The sequence below is a fragment of the Phalacrocorax aristotelis genome, chromosome 16 (assembly GCF_949628215.1).
Source record: "Phalacrocorax aristotelis chromosome 16, bGulAri2.1, whole genome shotgun sequence".
In the NCBI taxonomy this organism is placed as follows: Eukaryota; Metazoa; Chordata; class Aves; order Suliformes; family Phalacrocoracidae; genus Phalacrocorax; species Phalacrocorax aristotelis.
In genome coordinates, this window is record NC_134291.1 from 13,098,979 (window position 1) to 13,120,940 (window position 21,962).

At 64.9% G+C, this 21,962-nt stretch overlaps 2 protein-coding genes across 2 annotated transcripts; one reads left to right on the forward strand and one right to left on the reverse strand.

The window, feature by feature from the left end:
* The first annotated feature begins 251 nt into the window (after positions 1-251).
* Positions 252-11,940, forward strand: QRICH2 (glutamine rich 2). Its single transcript, XM_075111327.1, has 19 exons — positions 252-829; positions 1,833-1,937; positions 2,445-2,513; positions 2,723-2,767; positions 3,715-5,350; positions 5,458-5,552; positions 5,685-5,776; positions 5,920-6,034; positions 6,205-6,408; positions 6,679-6,801; positions 7,043-7,117; positions 7,413-7,577; positions 7,734-7,855; positions 8,888-8,953; positions 9,254-9,355; positions 9,917-10,070; positions 10,246-10,333; positions 10,473-10,580; positions 10,960-11,940. The coding sequence occupies exons 1-19, from the start codon at positions 458-460 to the stop codon at positions 11,157-11,159; spliced, it is 3,936 nt and encodes a 1,311-aa protein (XP_074967428.1). The 5' UTR covers positions 252-457; the 3' UTR covers positions 11,160-11,940.
* A 1,586-nt stretch (positions 11,941-13,526) lies between these two features.
* Positions 13,527-19,147, reverse strand: UBALD2 (UBA like domain containing 2). The gene is made up of 3 exons (XM_075111179.1): positions 18,917-19,147; positions 18,206-18,268; positions 13,527-14,676 (listed from the first exon to the last, which is right to left on the reverse strand). The coding sequence occupies exons 1-3, from the start codon at positions 19,034-19,036 to the stop codon at positions 14,356-14,358; spliced, it is 504 nt and encodes a 167-aa protein (XP_074967280.1). The 5' UTR covers positions 19,037-19,147; the 3' UTR covers positions 13,527-14,355.
* Between the last annotated feature and the right edge of the window lie 2,815 nt (positions 19,148-21,962).

Sequence of the window (21,962 nt, forward strand, 5' to 3'; positions counted from 1 at the left end):
ACGGGCAGCCGGCTCGGCCAATGGGCGGCGAGGAGGGGCGGGTGGTGGCCAATGAGGAAAGAGAAGGGGCGGGGCGGGGCGCGGGCGGGGACCGCTGGCCGCGGGTGCGGGGTCGGGGGGCTCGGGGTGTGGGGGGACCGGGGGGCTTGGGCCGGGGATGGGAGGGGTCCGGGGGGGCAGGGCTGGGGACTCGCGGGGGAGCGGGTGGGGGGAGGCCGGGGATGGGGCCGGGGGCGGCGGGGAAGGGGACATATCCCCCCGGAGAAAGCCCTGCCGCCGGGGTGCGCCCCGCCGGTTTGATCGCTTTCTGCGGCGGGGAGGAGGAGGAGGAGGAGGAGGAAGGCTGCTGGCTGCCCACCCCCTCCGCCCCCCAGGGTCCCTCCAGCCAGCAAAGCTCCTGTCGTCGTGTCCCCCCCCCCCCAGGTCGGGCTCGGTGGTCCCGGGCCGGGCAGCCGCGATGGCCGCGCTCAGCCTGTCCCAGCTGCTGGACGTCGCCATCGGGACGCCCGAGGTCGGGGCCGTCAACTTCACGGCGCTGCACAGCCTGTTGCAGGCCGTGCTGGGGCACCTGGGCCTGCAGGACCGGCCCGCCCGGCAGCGGGGGCACAGCCCCAGCCCCCTCCCGCGGGGGGACCCGCCTGCCGAGGCTCACCGCGGCCGGGAGGAGGAGGGGGACCGGGACCGGGGCGCGGGGCAGCACCCCCGGGAGCCGGGGGAGCGGCTGCCCGGGAAGGACCCGCTGCAGGGGACCCCCCCGGTCGCCTCCGTGGCCCCCGACCTGGGTCAGATGAAGGAGAAGATCGAAGCGAACGAGAGCAGCATCTCCAAGGTAGAGGCTCTTGCCGGTCCCCTGGGTGCTCCCCCACGAGGATGCTCTCCGCCGGGGTCTGCGCCACTGTCGCGCTGCCCTTAGACCAAGGTCTGGTTTAAGCCCGAGCTCATGGTGGCACGTGGGGCTCCGCTGCAGGAAAGGGATGGAGTTTTGGGGAGGAAGAGCTGGGTCTGAAACACTGCTCCAGTTGCTCTGGGTCTTCCCCACATTGCCACCAGCAAGTCGTAGTGGGTCCAACATAGCAGCTGGTGCCCTCGGCTCTGCCGGCTGTGGGTTCAGCATCGCTGCAGGTCCGGCCCCACTGCCCGCTCCATCCCTCCCTTCCCTGCTCCTGACCTACGGCCGGGTACCGCGGCCGCTCCTCAGGCAGCTGAGAGGCTCCATCAGCACCTCACGGGTCTCATCTCCCACTGCAAATCCCCTTGGCTCACCCAAGGGCTAAACCCAGCACTGATGGGACCGGAGACGGGCCTCATCCTGCATGGCACCAAGCTGTTCATGGCTGCGCTTCGCCTGAGCATCCCCAGTGGGAAGAAATAAGCTCAGGTTCAAGGAAACAGCCACCTTCAGCGCTGCAGGGCCGGATCCTGCCGGGGCTGGGACACTTACAGAGAAGGCAGCAGGGAGGGAGGGTTTCCCTGGCAGGTCCCCAACCGATCGCTCCTCGCTTCGTTAGTGGCGGTTGCCGCTGCCCTCCCAGGCCAGGCTGTGCTTGAGGGGATGGCAGCGGCTCTTGGCCCTTCGGATGGGCTTCATTAGTCTTGCACAGAGCCTGACACGGGCAGGCAGGGCTGGATGCATCCCTGCTGGCTCGGGTTGCGCGGTGGGGGTCTCTGGGGCAGAACTGGGGTTCTCTGGGGAGCTGCTGCTCCTTGGCTGTTGAAGATGTGATGAATGGTAAGTGCTGCCCACAGTGCCCTGTGCAGGTCACAGCAGGGTAAAGGTCCCAGTCCCTGGGGACCCTCCCCTGAGGCTTACCCCCACCACCCCCCTCTCCCAGGCCATGGCTCTCTCCCAGGATCTCCTCGAGGAGATTGGCGGGATGAAGGCGGCGCAGTCCCGCATGGGAGAGGACATCCGGACGATCCAGGAGGTGCTTGGCTTGGTGAGCTGCTGCCGGTGCCCCCCGGGAGGGAGCTGAGCCCTCACCCCTCACCCTGCCCCTCTCGCATCGTCCTGCTGCCCCTGCCCTGCAGCCCGGGTGTCGCCTGGCGTGAAGGGCACTGGGGGGAAGAGTGGGAAGCGTCTCCCAAGGCAGGGAGCGGGGGAGCTCAGTCCAGCCCACCCGGAGCCCCCCACTCTGCCTACCAGCACTGCCTGGGGAGGGTGGAAAGAGGCACTGCTGCCCGCAGTCAGGCTGGTGCTAACGAGGTACCTGCGTGCATCAACCAAAGTGATGCTAAGGCAGTTCTTAACTAAACAGCCGTAAAAAAAGAAATGTGGGTGCTGGGAAGGAGGTGGGACAAAGACCTACCTGTGCAATACAGCCAGAGCCCCCAGGCACAGCCCTGCCCAGCATCCCTCTGTCTTGTGCCCAAGTTAATCTGCAGATGCTACTTTTAAATCCCACTGTCATGTCCGGACTGCCGTCCCTCTCCTCCCTCTGCTCCAGGGGAACCTCCAGGACGCTGCTGGCCGACTGCCAGGCCTCCGCGACCAGACAGCGTTGGACAGTGATGTGGTATGGCCGCACGCACGCCTGGATCACGCCCGGGCACAGGAGGCAGCCGCGTCTCTGGCTCCCCTGGGGGGTCCAGTGCGCCCAGTCCCTCCGCATCAGGGCATGGTCCCAGCAGCACTGGGCAGCCACGCTGGGAGGTCAGCGCTCCTGTGGGTCCCATCGCCAGGCTATGTGTCCCGGGCTGACCCCTTGATCCCTTCCTTCCCCAGAAAAAGCTGAAGGAAAGGCTGAGCCTCTACCCGGCCCCGGAGGAGGTGAGCAACATGGTGCGCTGGGAGGTGCTGGAGGATTGTCTGGTGGGCAGCAAAGCAGGAGGAGGAGGAGGAGGAGGAGGAGGAGGAGGAGGAGGAGCAGGAGGAGGCCGAGGTCGAGGTCTGTTGGTGGTGAGTGCTGGGGGATCCTGGCTGCGGGAGCAGGACCCAGTGGGACCGCAGTCCCCAGCGCCTCCAGCCGCTGCACGCCCTGGGGCCTCTGCAGAGGATTGCTCAGCGCTTCTTTTCCCTGCACATCCTGCTGGGAGGCAGGACCTGGCACAGGCAGAGCCAGGGCATCTCCTCAGCTGGCCCAACAGACAGACCTCCATCGCCTGTGCCATTGACATCCCATAACAGCTCCTCCATGGGGCAAGCGAGCACCCAAAGCCCTCGGGGTGACCGCACAGCCCCGTGTCCTTGCTTGACTTTGGGCAGGACCACAGCTCCCTGCCCTCCCGGTCTCTGGGGCTGGTGGGTTGGTGCAGGGGACAGCAGAGGGATGTTTTGGGGCAAACCCCAGCATTTTGCACCATGAGTTGGTTTCCAAATCCCGCCTGGGGCTGCTGCTCCTGAAACGCAGGCACAGCCCATTGGGCTGGGAAGCGGGTCTGGTCCAGTACTGAATCCCACTGCTAGAGGAAAAAATGCCTTGCTGTTGTATCAGGTGGCATCAGCAGGGTGTTTGCTGGTCCCCTGGATCAGCTGCTAAAACCACCGTGCAGGCGCGGAGATGACCAAAGCACTAAGGGAGCTGGGGAGGGATGGGGCAGATGTGGCCACAGGAGCGCAGGGGTCTCCGTAGAGTGGGTAGTCTTCGCCTTTGGGCTCTCGTGAGGTTCTTAGGTTTGGCTTCATGAGTTGGGGGGGTTTGGGACAGGGTGGGGGGCCCTGGGTCTGCCCTTGCTGCCCTTCTGCCCATAAACCTGCTCCCCTTTGCCTCCTCTTAGGAGGGCAGTGGGGGCCAGTCTGCCCCCGCCAAGACCCCTACTTCAGATGTGGACCCCCCATGTGGGGCAAGCTCAGCGCTGGGGCTGAAAGGACCAGGGACACAGCCTGCACCCAGGACCAGCAAAGGGATCAGCAAGGGGACTCCAGGAGTACAGCCTGGCTCCCTGGGGATGCAAGCAGGGATGCAGAGAATACCAGAAACCCCTGAGAAGTGGGCAGGCACACCCTCAGATCGGACGGGGACTTCTGATGCCAGCACCACCACCCCAGGGATGCAGCCAGGATCCCCCGGCACCCAGATCACCACCCCAGGGATGCAGCCAGGATCCCCCGGCACCCAGACCACCACCCCAGGGATGCAGCCAGGATCCCCCGGCACCCAGACCACCACCCCGGGGATGCAGCCAGGATCCCCCGGCACCCAGACCACCACCCCGGGGATGCAGCCAGGATCCCCCGGCACCCAGACCACCACCCCAGGGATGCAGCCAGGATCCCCCGGCACCCAGACCACCACCCCGGGGATGCAGCCAGGATCCCCCGGCACCCAGACCACCACCCCAGGGATGCAGCCAGGATCCCCCGGCACCCAGACCACCACCCCGGGGATGCAGCCAGGATCCCCCGGCACCCAGACCACCACCCCAGGGATGCAGCCAGGATCCCCCGGCACCCAGACCACCACCCCAGGGATGCAGCCAGGATCCCCTGGCACCCAGACCACCACCCCGGGGATGCAGCCAGGATCCCCCGGCACCCAGACCACCACCCCGGGGATGCAGCCAGGATCCCCCGGCACCCAGACCACCACCCCAGGGATGCAGCCAGGATCCCCCGGCACCCAGACCACCACCCCAGGGATGCAGCCAGGATCCCCTGGCACCCAGACCACCACCCCGGGGATGCAGCCAGGATCCCCCGGCACCCAGACCACCACCCCGGGGATGCAGCCAGGATCCCCCGGCACCCAGACCACCACCCCAGGGATGCAGCCAGGATCCCCCGGCACCCAGACCACCACCCCAGGGATGCAGCCAGGATCCCCTGGCACCCAGACCACCACCCCGGGGATGCAGCCAGGATCCCCCGGCACCCAGACCACCACCCCGGGGATGCAGCCAGGATCCCCCGGCACCCAGACCACCACCCCGGGGATGCAGCCAGCACCTCCAGGGACCCAAGGAGGGCAAGCAGGGGTTCAGCCAAGCCTTCCCTACATGGAACCCAGCCTTCCTGGCACTGAGAAGGTCCCTGCTGAAGCCACCCCTGGTGCTCTGGGGACACAGAAGGATGCCACAAGCCCCAGGGAGGGAGGCAAGGCTTTTCCCAGCACACAGCTTGCCCGGGCAGGCCAGCCAGCAGTGGGGACCCTCTCACCGACAGCCCAGGGGTTTGAGATCCCCCTTGATGCCGCTCCCAAGGCCAAGTCCCCTTCGCAAGAGCCAGAAGTGCCCTGGGGGTCCTTGGCCTCCAACAGCGCCTCCAGCCGCTACGCAGAGACGGTGGAGGCTCTCCATCAGATCGGGCAGCTCGGCCACCTCTACGCTGCCCTGAAGGAGCAGGTGGCCCAGCTGGAAACCACCAAGTCAGACCAGGCTGAGCTTGAGAAGCTGCGCCTACTCTTCCCAGAGGCAGGTGGGAGCCCTGGGGGGGCTGGCAGGGGGCGTTTGGCACCTGGAGCCTGGCCCTGAGGGCGAGACTCCCTCACCGACAGCATGTCCCCTTGGACCATGTCCCTCTAGACCAGGAGAACAGTACCAGCATCCTGGCCGACCTCCGGGGCCAGGTATCATCCCTGCAGGGCCTGGCCAGTGACCTGCAGGGCGAGAAGGAGAAGGTGAGCCAGCAGCGGTCCCCGAGGGGGCTGCGGTGATGCCAGGGGTTTGGGGGGGGGTGCGACTGAAGGGTCCCTGTGCTGGGACGGCGCAGGGGGGCCATGCCCTGACTCTGCTGCCACCACTGTCCCCAGATCAGGCAGCTGGAGGATGCCCTTGGAAAGCTGGGGGTGGCCGGAGCCGACTGGAAAGCAGAAGGCAGTGACCAGATCACCCTGCAACTGGGGTAAAAAGATGGGAGAGGGTTTCCTACCCTGCAGGGATACAAGGGAGCAGGGGTCTGGGAGCATCCCAGTTTGGGGGCAAGGCACATCCCCCGAGCAGACCCACAGGGGCTAAGCCTGCCCATGCCCCCCTCTTGCTGACCAGGTCCACGCTGCAGGAGATAAAGCGGGAGCTGAAGGAGCTGGGAGAGCAGCAGGAGATGACCAAGGCCATGCTGGAGCAGTTGGTGACCAACACGGCTGACCAGCTGCAGGAGCAGGTGAGGTCTGGGTGGGTGGAAGTACTCCCACCGCCCGCCAGCTCGGTGGTCCTAGCGGGGGTCCCAGCCACGTCCCCTGGCTGGATGGGCCCATCGAGCCTCCACGGCACCCGGGCTTGTTGGCCGCATCCATCCCATCTCAGAGCCGATTCCTTCTTCCCTTCCTGCAGCTGGACGAGCTGAGGGCGACGGTGGAGGGCGCGGGGCAGGAGCCGGCAGAGGCGCGGGCCGAGTGCCCCGTCTGCAGCACGGACATCAGCGTGCAGGTGGGGCAGCTCCTGCAGCGCTACGAGAAGCTCCAGGAGCTGGTGGACTCTCTCATATCACGGCAGGCGGTGGGCAAGGGGGTGAGGCAGCTGCCGAGGAGGAGCCAGGTAGGGAGATGCCGGCATGGGGGACTTGGGAGGGGGGTTGCCTGGATGCCCCCCAGCTGTTTGTCCTTCACTGTAACATGGGGGAACCCTTCGCTGCTCCCAAATTGGCCTGTACAAATCAGCAGCGTGGAAGGAAATCAAAGCCTGATGCACATGTCCTGCTGGCACTGACAGCCCACGGCCACCGGCCGAGAAACCCGGGTCTGTCTCCCTGCGGCAGCCGCCCCACCCTTGCATGGCATTGCCTTGTCGTCTTCCTCCCTGAAGCAGGATGAGGAGCTGCTGAGGCGCATCCAGGCCACCATCGTGCAGGTGCAAGGGGACTATGAGAAGCTCAGCTCCGTCACTGGGAACCTCCTGGATGACGGTCAGCAGAAGCAGAAAGATATCGAGGCAGGTGGCTGAAACCCCCGCGGGGTCAGAGCCTCCTCCAGCAGACCCCAGGCTGGGGACCACAAGGGATTTGTCCCCCTGCCAACTTGCCTGCAGCCGCTCGCAGCCCTGCAGAGGTTCAATGTACCTTTCCTGGAGGGTTTTTTTTTTTGGGGGGGGGGCGACAGTGTGGGGTGCTGGGCTGGCCAGGAGGCAGCTCCGACCCTGCCACTGTGTCATGGGATGCTTTCTGTGTTGGAAGGCTCTGTTCCAATCCCTGGAGAGGCTGGAGAAGGAGAAAGCAGACAAGGAGGAGCTGGTGCTGGGAATCGATGTGGTATGGCCTCGAGGGGCCCTGGTGGCAGCCAAGGGGGTCTCGGGCAGGGTGACAAATGCCCCTTGTCCCCTGGGGGCTTGGTGGCAGAACTGGCCTGGGGGAGGGAGGGTTTCCAGACCAGCTATGGGTCCCTCTGTCTCCCCCCCGAGTCCCTTTGGCTGGTGGGACCAACCCCACAGGGGTGATGGGGTGAGTGGGATCACGTAGCCACTTCCTCTCGTCCTGACAAGAGCTGGCCCTGCCCATCGCACCTCCATCCCTTCCCCACCGATCTCCTGCCTTTCCCCGTTGCTAGAAAGCAGACAAAACCGCCCTGGCCAGCAAAGTCAGTCGCGCCCAGTTTGACGCAAGCATGGAGCGGCTGAATGAGATGGTCCAGGAGATGCTGAGCCGGGTGACGGGCCAGGAGCAGGGCTGGCACCGGGTCCAGCGACAGCTCAGTGAAGAGATGGGCTCCAAGGTGAGGGGTGGCTCATCCCCACGGTACAAAACTGGCACCTTTGGGGCTTGGCAGCCTAAGGCAGCATCCCTCCGAGGGTCCCCCCGTCGGGCTTTTCCCCGGGACCGCGGTGGCCCATCCCGGGGCGGCTGGCTGAGGGTGTGTGTCCGTCTGCAGCTGGACCGCCTGGAGCTGGGGCCTTTCCGGCAGCAGCTGGAGGAGCACTGGAAGAGCATCCTGGAGCAGCTCAAGGAGAAGGTGCCACAGACAGAGGCTGATGATGCGGCTGGGATTAAGAAGTGAGTGTGACCGGGATGGTGATGGCTTCGGGGACAGCACTCGCCCCGCTCCCTCCCGCTATCCCGGCCGGTGCCTGCGTGGTACGCTGGCATGGGACCAGTTTAGCCAGCGGACTGTGGGGATGCTAACGAAGTAGCTGTGCCTTCTCCTCCCACCAGCAGCCACCGCCAGCAGCAGGTCCCTGGCATTAGAGGGGGCACTGAGGAAGGGGCACGTGCAGGATGGAGCCCTCCCGAACCAAAACCGGGGTGTGGGTGCAAAGGCCTTCTGGGGCGAGAGTGGGGGACGGCGGCTTGTCCCCCTGGGCAGGGGCACGACACGTGGCACCGCGGAGCTGGGTTGTGACCTGCCCTCCTGGCAAGGTGCAGGGGGGTTAATTAGCGCTGACAAAGCAATGAAATCAGTGCGAGGGCTGGTTCGGATGGCAGGCGTGGGCACCTGTGCCCTTCCCCTCGCATCCCTGCCTGCCCCAGGGAGGCCACGGGCAGCTGCTGGGTTCTGGGGGTGCCGTTGGTGCCGAGGTGAGCGTGTCCTGGTCCTCAGGGCCAGTTTTGAGTGACAAAACTCATCCTAAAACCTGTGGGAATTCTGCATCCCTCAGGCCCAGCTTTTGCTCCCAGGCTGGGAGCATTCCACCCCAGCAAGAGGTACAGGAAACCCCCTGGTTTAACCCTGACAGCCCCAGCACCCCCAGTTCCTAAAGGACTGGAGTGCTGTGGGAACCCACAGAGCAGTTCCCACGGTGATGGTGGGTTTTGGGCACTTGCTTCTGTGGCTTTCGGGTTACCGAGGTGGGAGCCCACAAACAACCCTCTCCCCCATCGTACCCCCTTTATTTTGTAACCATCCAGCAGCCTGGGACCTTGCTGGGGTGGTGGGGCATAAACCAGGCTCAAAACTGCACACTTCCCCCTGCAAACACTCTAAGTGCCCAGCACCTTGCTGCTGCCTGCGAGCTGCCTGCCTGCACACAGGCAGGGCTGTGTGTCCCCCCCAGGAGCCCACCCAACCCTTTTCTCCCCGCTCCCCAGGCAGCTGCTGGCTCATTTCCACTGCATGTCCTGCGACCGTCCCCTCAGCATGCTGGTGCCCGGCCCGTGAGTAGCACCCGGCACCGGTGCATCGGCGGGGGGCTGCGTGGGTGGGGTGGGGGGAGATGGGTGCTGGCGGTGCCCTGTTGTGCCAGGCGCAGGGGTTTGGGTGTCTGCCCGGGGGGTCCAGACCTGCCGAGCCCCCTCTGCAGCCCTGCCTGGCAGCTGGGGGACGGGGACCCGTCCCCGGGTGCATCGGGCAGGGGGGTGCTGTGGGGTGCAAGCCTGTGGGTTTTGGGGCGCTGCCCTGAGCCAGGGTGGGTCGTTTGTCCCCTGTCACCTACGCGCGGCTCCTGCCCTCCCCAGGCACATCGTGGCCATCCCATCCATGCCGCCGCTGCCCCCCCACCTCGCCGGGCGCCCCCATACCATCCTTGAGCTGGAGCAAACGCAGCAGCACGGCCACAGGTAGGGGACACAGGGAACCATCCCTGGCCCCTGGGGTGCAGGGTGGCCCTGCTCTGGCACGGGGGAGCTCTTCCTGGGGGGTGGAGGGGTCTGGGGGGCAGAGAGGTCTGGGGGGACCTGGGCAGGGCAGGGGCGCAGAGGCGTGTCATGGACAGCCAGCTGCGCTTGCCTCAGCTCTGTGGGGTTTTACAGCTCCCCCGCACTGCCCTGTCTAGCCCAGGTCTCTGTCTCAATGGTGTAAAGCCACATGTGACGAGTTGTGTCCAGTCTCAGCCTGACCTCAGGCTTGGTGGGCAGTCGGGCAGCCTAGCTCCGGCCTCCTGGTGTCCCTTGCGTAGGCTGCAGGGACCTGCCCTGGCCATGACCAGCTCACTGGGGCGGTGGGGAAAGCAGATCCAGCATGGTTGGATGGGCGTGGGGTCTCCTGCAGCAGTCGCAGAGGGGCAAGGAGGGGACACACCCCACCGGGAAGCACCCCCTGTCCCCCTCGCTGGTGCAGTAGGTTGAAGCACAGGGTGCCACTGTGCCAGGTGCTGAGCATCCCCGTGCCCCATCCCACAGGGAGCGGGCGGCCGAGTGCGGGTACCCCAGCGTGCCGCGGCACTGCGGGGGCCGGCACACCCTCACCCACCCGCTGCAGCGCTGCCCGCGCCTCCAGCCACTCCCGCCCGGCGCCCCACGGCCGCTCCAGCCCCCCATCCTGCTCCCCTTCAAGGTAGGGATGACGATGGTGGGAATGCGGTGGGGGAGGCTGAGGCTGGGAGAGTGATGCTGAGCATCCCGGGGCGATCTGTGCCTCAGTTTCCCCAGGGAGAGCTGGGTGTGGGAGGGTTGCCTGGGGATGCTGACTTCGGCCCCGCGTTTCAGCCAGCCTGCTCTCTCCTTCCCAGCATGACGAGATGGAGCTGTTGGGCCAGGACGGCCACATCTACAGGGGCCGGTGGGACGGGCAGCTGCCGGTGCCCGTGGGCAAGGAGGGTACGGCCGGGGCAGGTTTGGAGGGGGGATCCGGCGGGTGTGAAGGGGACAGCGAGGGTGGGCAGGGTGTCTGTGGGGTGCCAGGTTTTCCCCCACCCGTGTCCCCCCCACCCCAGCTCCCTCTGGTCTCTCCTGCCAGGCTTCCCAAGGGACAAGCCCACGCTGTCCCCAAGGCGGTGGGACGCCCGCGACACCGGCCACCTGCTCTTGCGGCCCCAGAGCGCCGGGTCCTCGCTCAGCCAGCCGGGTACGGCCCCATCAGGGCACCGGGCGGGGGGAGAGGGCACCCCGCTGTCTCCCGGTGGGTGGGGGCGAGAGGGGGTCTGTGCCCACAGCCGGGCAGGGCAGGATGGGGTCTGGGGTTGGGGGTGGGATGGGGAGGGGAGGAAGCAGGATGGAGGGGGAGGACTGGCAGATGGGACAACTGCTGGAGCGAGGTGGGGGGATGTGGGGTGGGGTCGTTCTGGCCAGTGTGGGACAACAGCCTGTCCGCTTCAGGGTGGGGGCCAGGACCCCATTTCTGGGTAGCTGCTGCTGGGCAGGTGCCCCTGCTGCCTGCCCCGTGCTGGGCTGGCAGAGCTGCCCCATGGGCTGCCGGGGGGCTGACCCCTGCCCCTCGCTCCCAGGCACTGCCGCCTCTCTGGAGCACAGGCCCGCTTCGTCCCACGGCCACCTCTTCCAGGCACCAGGGCCCCTCCCGCCCCTCCAGTCCCCGCGGGACGGATCCAGCACCCCGTCAGCCGTGCGGGACTGGGGGTCCCCGGCCGAGCCCCCACCACGCCAGCTGTCGAGCAGGCGAGCGAGCGTCTCCAGCCAGCAGCAATAAAGGCGACGAGCAGCCAAGCGCCTGCGTGGCCTCTGTGGGGTGGCCCTGGGTCGGGATTTTTCCATCATGCAAAAGGCGGGATCGGCACCATCCCTCGTCCCGCGGCCACACATCTCCAGAGGAGCTGAAAACAGCCCTGGTCCAACCCCCTGCTGGGGTCTGTGTTGGCCCCCCCACTCCCCCTGACACCCCCCAGCCTCCATAAGCCCCAGTGGCCTCTGCCAGGGGAGCCCCAAAGGGGTCTGGGGGAAGCCGGTGGTGCAGCAGGAGGAGGATGATGCTCAGTTGCTGCCGAAGGTGATGGGAAACGGGGATCCCAGCAGGAAGAGCAGCAGCAGGACACGGCTTAATGCTAAAAGCAAATCCCACCCCAAGCCCGCTGTTTTGCTATCGCTTATCCCGAGGGATGAGCACCACCAAGCTGGTTGCCTTATCTCCTAGTGGAGAAACCCCCCTCTTTGGCACCCCCTGCCCCCTTCCAACTCTGCCATCAATGGAAAGAGGAAGGCACCAACCTGGCTGCTGCCTGGCTTGGGGCAACTGATGCTTCGCACCTCTGGAACCAAGCACTAGAACCCCTTCTTTTCCCCCAATGCTGGGGGGAACATGTGCCCCCCACCTTGCCCTTATGCCTCCATGGCTTGGGGCTGCTTTTCCCCACCCCCTTTCTGCCACCCATCCTCTTTCTGTCGGGTGGGAAAAGCCCCACTCTGCGCTGAGACCTAGCACAAGTTGTGTCACAAGTGGTCAGGTACTGGGCAGGGAAACTACAGTCCCTGGAAGCAGCATGGGGGGGACCTGGGGGGGTGTCACAGCTGGGGACAGATGGCTGTGCGCGTGGGGGAACAGCAAAGCGCTGGGGACAGCCCCGGCTCCCCCACGCACACATTGTGGGGGATGGACGGACACACAAAGCCGCTGGCACCTCTTGGGTGAGTGGGAGGGTGAGAAACCCCGAGGGGGAGCCCAGGGACAGCCAGGAGTGACCCAGGCATCCGGGGAAGCACCCCCTCACCCCCCTGTGGTGTGTCCCAGGGGGCTGCCCTGTGGAAATCCTGCTCTCCCGGTGGATGCTCTCCCCAGGTTGGGGAGGGGGTGGGGACCCCCCAAACCAACCCCCCACAGCAGCAGGCCCCATCCCTGCCCACCCCACTGTGGTCCCCACACACCAGGGAACCACCCCCAGGGATGCTTTCCCTGGTGAGTTTGGTTTTTTCAGGTGAAAAATGGGTGGTAAAAACACACTTTGGGGGTGCTCAGGTGTATCCAGCGGGATGTGGGGTCCCCCCCAGTGCCACCTCCAGTGGGATAACTGGGAACTCAGCAAACCAGTGGGCACCAGGGTAGAGCTGGGCCATCCTGCACCCCATGGGTGGGGTACAGTGGCGATGGGCTAAAAACCACCCCCTGGGACTAATTGCATTTGCAGGATACGGCCCAGCTGGGGCTGATCCCCCTTGGTGCTCATCCCCGCTCCCCCCCAGCCCCGTCTGCTGCCCCTGGGACCCAGCTGTGCCCTATAAACACCCCCTCCCACCTCCATAAACATAAGCACCCAGCCTCGCTTCCCTCCTTGGGTGCTGTCTGTGATGCTGGAGCGGGTGAGTAGCCCCAGGCAGGGGCTTTATTTTTTTCCTGGGGGCTGGGCTGGGGGGGGGTCTTTTCATCCCCAAGGTCTCCCCATCCCCTGGGGGATGCTTTGCTGCTGTGCCTTGAGCCCCCTGGTCCTTGCTGGCATCTCCAGAGCTGCTGCATTCCTGTTTTGGGGGGCAGGTTACCCCAGTTTCTTGTTGTATGAGCTGTGTGATGATGTAGGCTGTGGTTTTATTCAATTTTGGCTTAATTTGGAGGTTTAAGCACTAAACCAGGAGCAGCACGGGACTGGTAGTGGCTCAGTGAGTGGCTGGGGAGGTCAGGGACCCTCCCCGTGTCCTTGAGCTGGTGCCCTGCCTGTGGTGGGGGACGCTCAGGAGGCATCACCCCCAGCACAGGGTTTGCCTAAAAACCCAGCAGCCCTCGAGTATCACAGGTGGGACTGGGTGTCCCTGTGGTGCTGAGGCCTGGGGGCTCATCACACAGGTGGGTGATGGGGCTGGTGGGGGGACGGGCTGCTGGAGGGGGGTGCAAGCCATGGTATTTTGCGAGGATGCAGGATGGGCTTTTGACCGCACCCCTACAGCTCCGGCACCTCCCCTTCCCTCTGCCCCCCGCTTTGGGGGGCGCAGCCATGGCCTCTGCAGGCAGGGCATGGGGGGGGACCCGTCGCCACTGGTGATGCTGTGGGGGGGCTGGGGGGGCTCCTCACCCCCATCTCGGTGCCCTGCCAGGGACATTCTCCCAGCAAAGAGAAAAGGCAGGGACAGCTGGTGTTAAAAAAGTGATTTTTTTTTTTTATTATTTTTAAATTAATAAAAAACCTTCAACCTGTTTTTTTTTTCTTTTTGGTTTTTTGTTTGTTTGTTTTTTAAGCAAGATTGATTTGAAAACTAAAAAAAACCCCCAGCTCCCCCCTGCCCTCCCCAGGGAAGGGCTGTGAACGGTGACCACAGGGACACGGGGGCATCGCCTTGATAAATCCCAGCCCCCCATTCCACTTCCCCCGGCCCCAGAGGGGTGCTGAGGGAAAGAGGCTGGGGTGAAAGGGGGGCCCGGTGGGGGGGTCTGTGCAAGAAGCTGGGCTGAATTTTGGAAGCCAGAGGAGAGGCGTGCTTTGCTCTGGGTGCTGCCGTGTCATAGAAAGCCAGAGCCTGTGGGAGGTGGCCCAGCGGCTCTGTGCCCCCGTGGCCATGGCCTGGGGTGCCGGCAGCTGCCTCCATACTTCTAATTTTTGTTATTCCCCCCCCCTCCACTTCCCTCTCCTGTGATGTGGGGGGGAAGGGGGATTGTAGGGACCCCACACACACACACCTGGCTGCCTCCTCCATGTTGCTGCTCCTTCTCTCTGGATTTATATACATTAGATATATTTATATATTATAGTTATATATTAAAAAAAAATGGGGGGAGAAAAGACCAGCTAGCAACTCTTGTGGGCTGGTGCCCTCCCCGGCAGCATGTTCACACCCCCCCAGAAAAATAATAATAAAGCCTAGAAAATGATTCCAGTGCGTTTCTCAGGGAGCCCCCGCTCCCAACGCCCTGGCCCAGACCCCCCCCCCCCCCCCCCCCCAATTCCCCCTCTTCCACCAACCCAGTCTTATCTCTGGCCGTCCATGGTGGCCACGGCTTTCTGTGGGGGGGCGGCGGGCGGTGGGGCGGGGGGCCAGGTGGGCTGCGGGTGGTGCAGGTGGTGGTGGAGGCCGTGGGCGGTGGGCGAGGAGGGCGGCAGCCAGGCGGGCTGGTGGCTGGGGGGCGAGGAGGCCCAGAAGGGGCTGAAGCTCCCCGGGGGGGAGCAGGCCATGGAGGTGATGGGGCTGTTGCTGCTCTGCAGGCTCTCGGAGGTCCGCAGCTTGGAGAACATGGCCAGAGCGTCCGGGAAGTTGGGTGGCGTGGCCGGCGTGTTGCTGGGGGTGCACATCTGTGGGGGAGAGGAGAGGGTGGGAATCAGCTTGGTCATGGATGTTTTTGGGGTCCCAACCTGCCTGCAGGAGCTGGACCCATCACCAGGGACCCCCAGCCCCAGGGGATGTTTGGAGCCCAGGTCTGGCTGACATTGGGGTCCCCAGCACTGCTGTGCAGCCCCCAAGGGTCTGGGTGGCTCCCCCACAAGTGCAGGGGCTGCATGGGGAGGGTCTCAGGGCCAGCCTGGGCTGGGAGGGACATTTTGAACCATCCAGGGTGCTCAAAGTGCTGGGAGGCAGCAGATTTGGGGAGGGGGATGCTGCTCTGATGTCAGCTGCTCTATGGGATAGGGCTGCTGCCACGGGGTCTGGTGTGATGGGTGAGGAGGGTGTTGGGGACCCAGCTCCCCGACCCCCCCCCACCTCCCCTTTGCACCCTGTTAGGGCACAGCGAGTGAACGGCAGGCAGGGCCCCCCCGGGACACGTGGTGGCAGCCAAGCCCTGCCGTGGTTCCTGGTACGGCCCCTCTGTGTACCCGGCTAAATATAGCACCCCCTGCCCCCCGCCCCCCCAAGCCGGAGACGGATCCGGCCCTTTTCACAGCCAATCTCACCAGCAGAGGAAAATCCGCTGGGGGGGGACCCCGTACAGGGTCTGCAGGGGCTAGCAGTGCCCAGGGCCCCGATTCAACAAAGCACTTGCTACGCTGAGTAGGTGGGGGGGCTAAAGCCCCCCCAAAGGGGCTGTGCAGGGGGGCTTCACCCCAGCAGTACAAAATAGGGTGGGCACCTGCCCTAATGCCCCTACCCCCTCCTTTTTTATCTCCAGAGGGGGGTGGCTGTCAGGGAGCAGGGTTCTGCCACAGGCTGCTCTGAACATACGCTAATAGCTATTTATATATATATATATATATTAAAGCTAGTGTATGTATGTAACTATATACTAGCTATATATATTATTTATATATATAAACTAGCATATTGTATATATAAAACCATATAGCCAGAAATAGCAGCACTTTGCCCAGCCCAGTCCCTGGAGAGGGAATAGTCTTGGGGGCCGTTTCCCCCTGCCCCGCTGGACCTGTTGAGCAAAACTCGGCGAGGGCATGTGGGGTGCACGCAGGGGGAAGGGGTACGTGTACGGGGTGTGCATGCAGGCGGGGGGAGCTCTGGGAGGGGACGCATGGACATGGAGGCGGTGCGTGTATGGGGGGCTTCACCCCTCTGGGTTAAATCTACCCCAAACCCCTGCTGTCCTCGTGGAGCCACGGCTCCTGTGGGAGCCCGAGGCACAGCCGAGCAGCGCATCTCGCTGCCGGGCTGCTCGTGGGAATGTCGAGTGGTGCCACGGGGCTGGGGCAGCGCCTGCTGCCTCCAGCTTTTCCTGCCTTTTGCAATGGGGGATCAGGGAGATGCTTCTGATGGGGAATAGCTGCTGCATCTTCCCCTTCCTGGGGCTTATCCCAGGGTTTGCCCCCGGCTGGTGCTCAGCAGCCACAGAGGTTCCCCCAGCACAGGCAAACCCCCAGATTCCCCCTCCCTGGTGATCACTGGGATCAGAGGAGCAGCCGGGCATTCTGCAGGTGCTCCCTGCTCCCCCCTGCTGCAGCCAAACCCTGGCCGGGGGGTCCCAGCTGGACCCGTTCGAAGATGGGGCATTCCCCCAGCCCGGGGGAAGCAGCACCCGGCGGGCCTGTATCGGCAGTGGGACGGGCAAGGTCCCGCTGGTGTGCAGGGCCAGGGCACCCCAAAAACGTGATTACAGCCAGGCTAGCACTGAAGAGGTTTGTGGCGAGCCAGGGGTGTTCTTCCCTTGCTGCACAGACTCTGGGAGAACTCATTTCAGAGCTGACCTCAAAGCAGTGGTAAGCCAGCTTGCTTTTTGGTTTTTTTTTAAATAGCCTATAAATTTGGCAGTATCTTAAGAGATACTTGTTGCAGAGAAAAAAACCCACCAAAAAACCCCAACAAAAACTTCAAGTGACCGTGTTTTGAAAAATTAAAAAAAAAAAAAAAACCCCAAAGAAACCACCAACACACACCCACACCCACCCCCAACCCCAGCCCTGGACTGAGGTCAGACGCGATGCTGGAGGGGGGGACACAGCTTCTGGGGTGGTGTTTGCCGGAGTAATTTAAAAACATTAATTTTAAAAAAAAAAAATATTGCCATGTAATTACTGCCTTCCTCCTCCCACACTTTCTGTTAAGGAGCCGCTCGGCTGTCAAGAGGGTCCCACCGTGAGCTGCCGCACCGACACCGAACGGCTCCGGCGCGTCCCCCTCCCCGCAGCCCGGACCCGCGGGGGTTCTGCCGGGTGCGGGGAGCCTCCCCTGCGCAGGGGCGAAGGCGACGTGCCGCCCCGCGCCGTAGCACCGCTGCGCTCGTGGCTTTGTTCTCTGCCCCTTGAAAAAGAAATAGAAACCGCGAGGGTAAAGCCCCTCGTCTCGCCCCCTGCCCTGAGCCGTGCGGGGCACTTTAAGCTGCAGAAATCAGGATGCGGGGGGGGGGGGGGGCAAAAGAAATGCCCAAAATGTGAGGTGGGAGTATGTGGGGAGAGGGGGGAACGGTATTTTGTCACCACGCGGAGCGCCGGGTGTCAGGGAAACATCGCGGGGAGGGGGAGAGCCGCCCGGCTCTGTGCCGGGCTGGGGGACAGTGGGGCACCCCTCGGGCCGGGGCTGGGTCCCGCTCACCCCACGGGGCGCAGGGATGGGTTTCATCGGAGCCGGTTCGCGTCCCGCATCCGGCAGCCGCCCGACGGGCATTGCCCCGGCGAGGCCCGGACCGGGGGCGGCAGCTCCCGTCCCCGAGGCCCCTGGGGAGGGGGGCTTCCCGCGAGGTGGCCCTTTGCCAGCACCCCCGCGGCGGTGAGGAAACGCGCAGGGGAGGAGGAATTCAAATAAAAGGGGTCCAAGTGGGAGCCGGCCGGCAAAATGACTTTCTCGGAGAGGGCGAGCGCTTGCTGCCGGCGATGCCGGGCCGGCCGGTGACATCCTGACAGCACGAGAAAAGGGGGGGGGGGGGGGGAAGGAAAAATAGGCTTAGCCCGGACCTGCTCCTGCCCCCGCGTGCGGCACCATTTAGTTCCCTCAACAGGAAAGAGATTAAAAAAAAAAACAACACACACACACACAACACCCAAAACACAACAAAAACCAGCCGGAGGGGAACAACTTCCTCCCCTCGGCTGAGGGGCCGTGCCCTCGGCCAAGGTCAAGCGGTGTTTGGGGAAGGGGCGGGGGGCACCAGTGACCCCCCACCCCACCCCCGGCCCGGGCAGCCCAACTTCCAGCGCGATGCTCTCGGAGACAAACTATTTCCTGGCAGACATTTTAGCTCGTGTTTACATTCGCCGGCTGCGCGTTCCTCCGGGCGCCCGGCAACATGGCTGGCAGGGGAGCTGACAGCTCCGCCGCCCGGGGGGCTGCGGACCCCCGCCGGGGCGGGGGGGGGGGCGGTTTGCAGCCGGTGGGGTGGGTTTAAGGGTGCTGTTGGGGATGGGGAGGGGTTGTGGGGGGTGGGGTGCGGGTCCCACTTACCATCTGGGGGGGGTGGTGGCTGCTGGGAATGTTGGTCTCCTGGAAGAAGGCGCTCAGGGCCGTCTGTGGGGACAAGCGTCAGCCCCGACCCACCCGAGACAAAGGGGGAAGGGAAACACGCACACCGCCACCACCACCCCCCCTTACCCGCCCCGCAGCCCCCCGCTCGCCCCCCCCACCCCCGTGGGACCGCCTGAGGGGCACCCATGGGTGCTTCCCCCACCACCAGGCCTAAGCAGGTGGAGCCTGGTGCTGCCCTTCACCCGACCCACTCGGGATCGTGTGTGTGCCCCCGCTCCACGCAGGGGCTCCCCACGCGGGGGGGGCCACCCACCCCCCTTGTTTACACCCACCCACGGGCCCCAGGGTGAGGGGGGGGCGCCCCGCGGGGGTGGGCGCTGGGCCGCAGCTCGGGTTACGGCCCGGTATAAATAGACCGGGGGGAACTCGGAGCCGGTGTGTCCGTCCCCGTCCGTCCGTCCTTCCCTCCCCCCGCGGCGTGGGTGCTGGGGGGGGGGCCCAGAGGCCCGGCCACGCGTGTCGGTGGGCCGCGGCTGGGCCGGCCTCCCCACTCCGCTCCCCCCGCCCCACCCCACACCCCCCCCCCCGGCTCTACGGGCAGGGGCTGGCGGGGGATCCCGGTTTGGAGGGATCTCGAGGGGGGGTGTCCCGGTTTTGGGGTTGGGGGGGGACACGGGGACCGGCCCGTACCTCGAACTGCCAGTGGGCCGCCTGCAGCAGCTGCTTGGCCTGGTCGGCGGCGCAACCGGCCGCCAGCACGAACTGGTTGATCATCACCTGGTGCCGCAGCTCCTCCATGTTGACCGACATGGCGGGGGCGCCCCGCCAGCGCCGCCCTGGCTGCCCGCAGCGCGCCCGCCGCACCGGGGGGCGGCCGACGGGGAGGGCGGGGCCGCGCACGGCGGGAGCCCGCCCCCGCGCCCCGATTGGCCGCCGCCGCGCCGCCCGCCCCGACGGGCCTTCGGTTCGAATCTTCCAGCTGCCCCAGCGCCGCGCCCCGCCCCGCCGCCCTCCCATTGGCCGGCGCTTGTGTTTTGGCTGCAGACGGCATTCTGATTGGTCGGTGGACCCCGGGGAGGGCGGGACGGGCGGAGGAAGGAGCGGCCCGCCCGCTGATTGGGAGCGTTGCGAGGGTTTTTTCGGAAGGCGTTGGTGACGTCAGGTTCATTGAGGAGGTTCATTGAGAGGCGCGGCGGGGGGGGGCCGCTCCCGCGGGGTCCCCCCTTAACCGCCCCAGCCGGGCCCTCCCCGCCCCCCCGCGCAGGGACCCCAGCCCCAGGAGGGGTCCGGGGCTGGCAGAGCGCCCGGGGCTGGCCTTTTGGGGTGATTTAATTTTTTCCTAATATAAATATATATATATTTAAATATAAATATATTTTAAATACTGGTGACACTGAGGTGCAGCCGCAGCCTGCAAGGGTGAGCGCCCCCCCCCCCCACGCGCCCCCCCCCCCCCCCCCGGGCCTGGGGACCAACAGGGCCGGTGCGATGCGCGCCTGGAAGCGTTTAATTAAAAAAGGAAAAGCAGCATTTTTATTTGTTTTCGGATTTTTAAATCCAAACAAATAAACCGGGAACTTCGCAACCGGGTGGCGTGAAAATAGGCTGAGCTGAAAAGAAGTGTTGGAGGTCTGGATGTGGCGGCGGTGACAGGCCGGCCACGGGAAGGGGCAGAGGGATGGAGACCTCAGAAGCGGCCCCTGCAGCCGCTCGGCCCCCACAGCCGGGTGCGGGGCTTGTGCCCAGGCCCGGTGGTTCAGGGAGCGGGGTCCAGCAGGCAGCAGCCCACGTTGCTCCCCAGCCCCCCCGGCTCAGCCGCCCGGTGCAACGGAGAAGCGCTGCTGGTGCATGGTGTCCCTGGGCTGGGTGTCACCCTGGGGCGTGCCGGCGGGGGGATCCCACTCACCGGGATGCAGCAGTGGGTACGGGACGTCCCACTTGAGCAGCTGAGATTGTGGCAGCTTCATCCTCCTGGGGCAAAACCAGCCCGAAGGTGGGTGGAGGTGCCAGAGGAACAATTCCAGGAGACGCTGGCATCCCGAACCCACCTGCTTCCTTTACACGGAGCCCCGAGAGCGCTCGGGACCTCCTGCTTGCCAGAAACACCCGCCTGCGTGCACGGCGTGGCTCCTAGCTGAGTTAGCAAAGCTGCGAGCAGCCGGCCTCGCGTGGTGCCTGCCTGCAAAGCCCACGGAAACGCTGCCTACGAGCCCTCGCTCGCAACCCCAGTGGGGCTCACGCCGGCAACGGGCCCGCCAGGCCGTGATGAACCACAGCATTTGTGACGTTTGGAAGAGCAGGCAGGACCGTCAGTCCTTTGAAACACAACTCTGCGCCTGGCCTGGCTGCGGAGCCACAGGACTCTTGCAAACACCTCTGCTTTTCCCACTGCAGTGACCGGCTGGTGGAAAAGCCCCTTTTGGGGACAGGATTTGCGGCAAGGGCAGGATTTGGTGTTGATCCTCCCTGGCCTGATCCTGCCTGAGATGCTCTTCCACCCTCCCCGGCAGCCACACTGCCCTGCCACCCCCCCTGGGAGGGGTGGGGTGTGGGGTCACCCCTCCGCACAGGGTGTGGGCTCCCAGACCCCGCTCCACCTTCCCAGCCGGGACAGCTCCGGGAACCAGCCTGGGGGGATGATGACGGGGCAGCCCTTGTTGGGGCTCAGCCCCAGCTAAGGAAGGGCCCGTCCCCTCCCCAGCCGGTGCCACCCCGTGGGGCCGAGGCAAGCCCCTCCGCTAGGCTGGGTGGGGGGCACTGGGGCACCTTCTGGGGAAGGGGGAGGGAAAATGGACAAGGGAGGGCAAGGGCCAGCCCGGGGGTGGGCTGTTGGCCCTGCAGCATGTGCCGGTGGCTGATGGAGGAACTGGGAGTGGACAGGGAATACTAGGTATATGGACAAATGTTTTCTGCCATGGGAGAGCTGCTCGCTCTCCTGTTACCTCCGAGCAAACCGCTGTGGCCTCTGTGCCTCAGTTTCCCTCTCAGCACGGGGAGGCAGGAGCAGGGTCCCCTGTCCCTGCCAAACGCACGCACCAAATCCCACGGCCGGGCAGCACGAGCGCTTCAGACTTGCATCTTGCCCAGCAGCAGGTGCATTTTGGGGTTAAACGTTGCTTTTTTTCTGTGCATTGGATTCCCCCTCCTTGCGGCCCTGCCAGGTCAGCCCTGCTGGGGTTTGTTCTGGCTTTACATGTTCCGGGGTCTGGCGCGGATACGGCCGGGCAGGCTTGGGAGGGAAGCTGCCCTCGAAGCCGTATCGTCACCCAGCTCCTGCCTGCGCTCCCGCGCTCCACTGCGGCACTGTCCTACAAAATCCTCTGCTGCAGTAGTCGCCGAACCCCCCCCCCAAGCCGTGCATGCATGCAGCAGCTCTGCGTGTAATGACTGCTGGGTTATGGATCTGCACGGGGATAACTTTGAATTATTATCCGCACTAAAACCCTGCAGTCTGTTGTGTGCTGGTAATGAAATGTGCTGGCTCCCTCTCCCAGGCTCGCATTCCTCGCTGCCGTCGTTGGCTGGAGCGAGGCAGGGGAGCGGGGCCGTGCCGGCAGCTCAGCGATGCTGGGCTGTGCTAGATTTTTAAATGATCCAGAGGCAGAACAGGCTCCCCAAAAGGTGTATTGGGGTGAGCAGGGATCAGCCCCTGGGGTCTCGGGGCTCCCAGCTAGGCTCCAGCTCCAAGAGCCAGAGCTCCCAGTGTCGATGTCGCCCTCGGCACCTCTCCGGCCAA

Bases quoted from the DNA above. Each gene is read 5' to 3' on its own strand.
- QRICH2 (XM_075111327.1), top strand. From the start codon at position 458: ATGGCCGCGCTCAGCCTGTCCCAGCTGCTGGACGTCGCCATCGGGACG. The intron at 6,035-6,204 runs GTGAGGTCTGGG...CCCTTCCTGCAG, and splicing joins CTGACCAGCTGCAGGAGCAG to CTGGACGAGCTGAGGGCGAC. The intron at 8,954-9,253 runs GTGAGTAGCACC...TGCCCTCCCCAG, and splicing joins AGCATGCTGGTGCCCGGCCC to GCACATCGTGGCCATCCCAT.
- UBALD2 (XM_075111179.1), bottom strand. From the start codon at position 19,036: ATGTCGGTCAACATGGAGGAGCTGCGGCACCAGGTGATGATCAACCAG. The intron at 18,269-18,916 runs GTACGGGCCGGT...TTGTCCCCACAG, and splicing joins CGGCCCACTGGCAGTTCGAG to ACGGCCCTGAGCGCCTTCTT. The intron at 14,677-18,205 runs GTAAGTGGGACC...TCTCCCCCACAG, and splicing joins GCCACCACCCCCCCCAGATG to ATGTGCACCCCCAGCAACAC.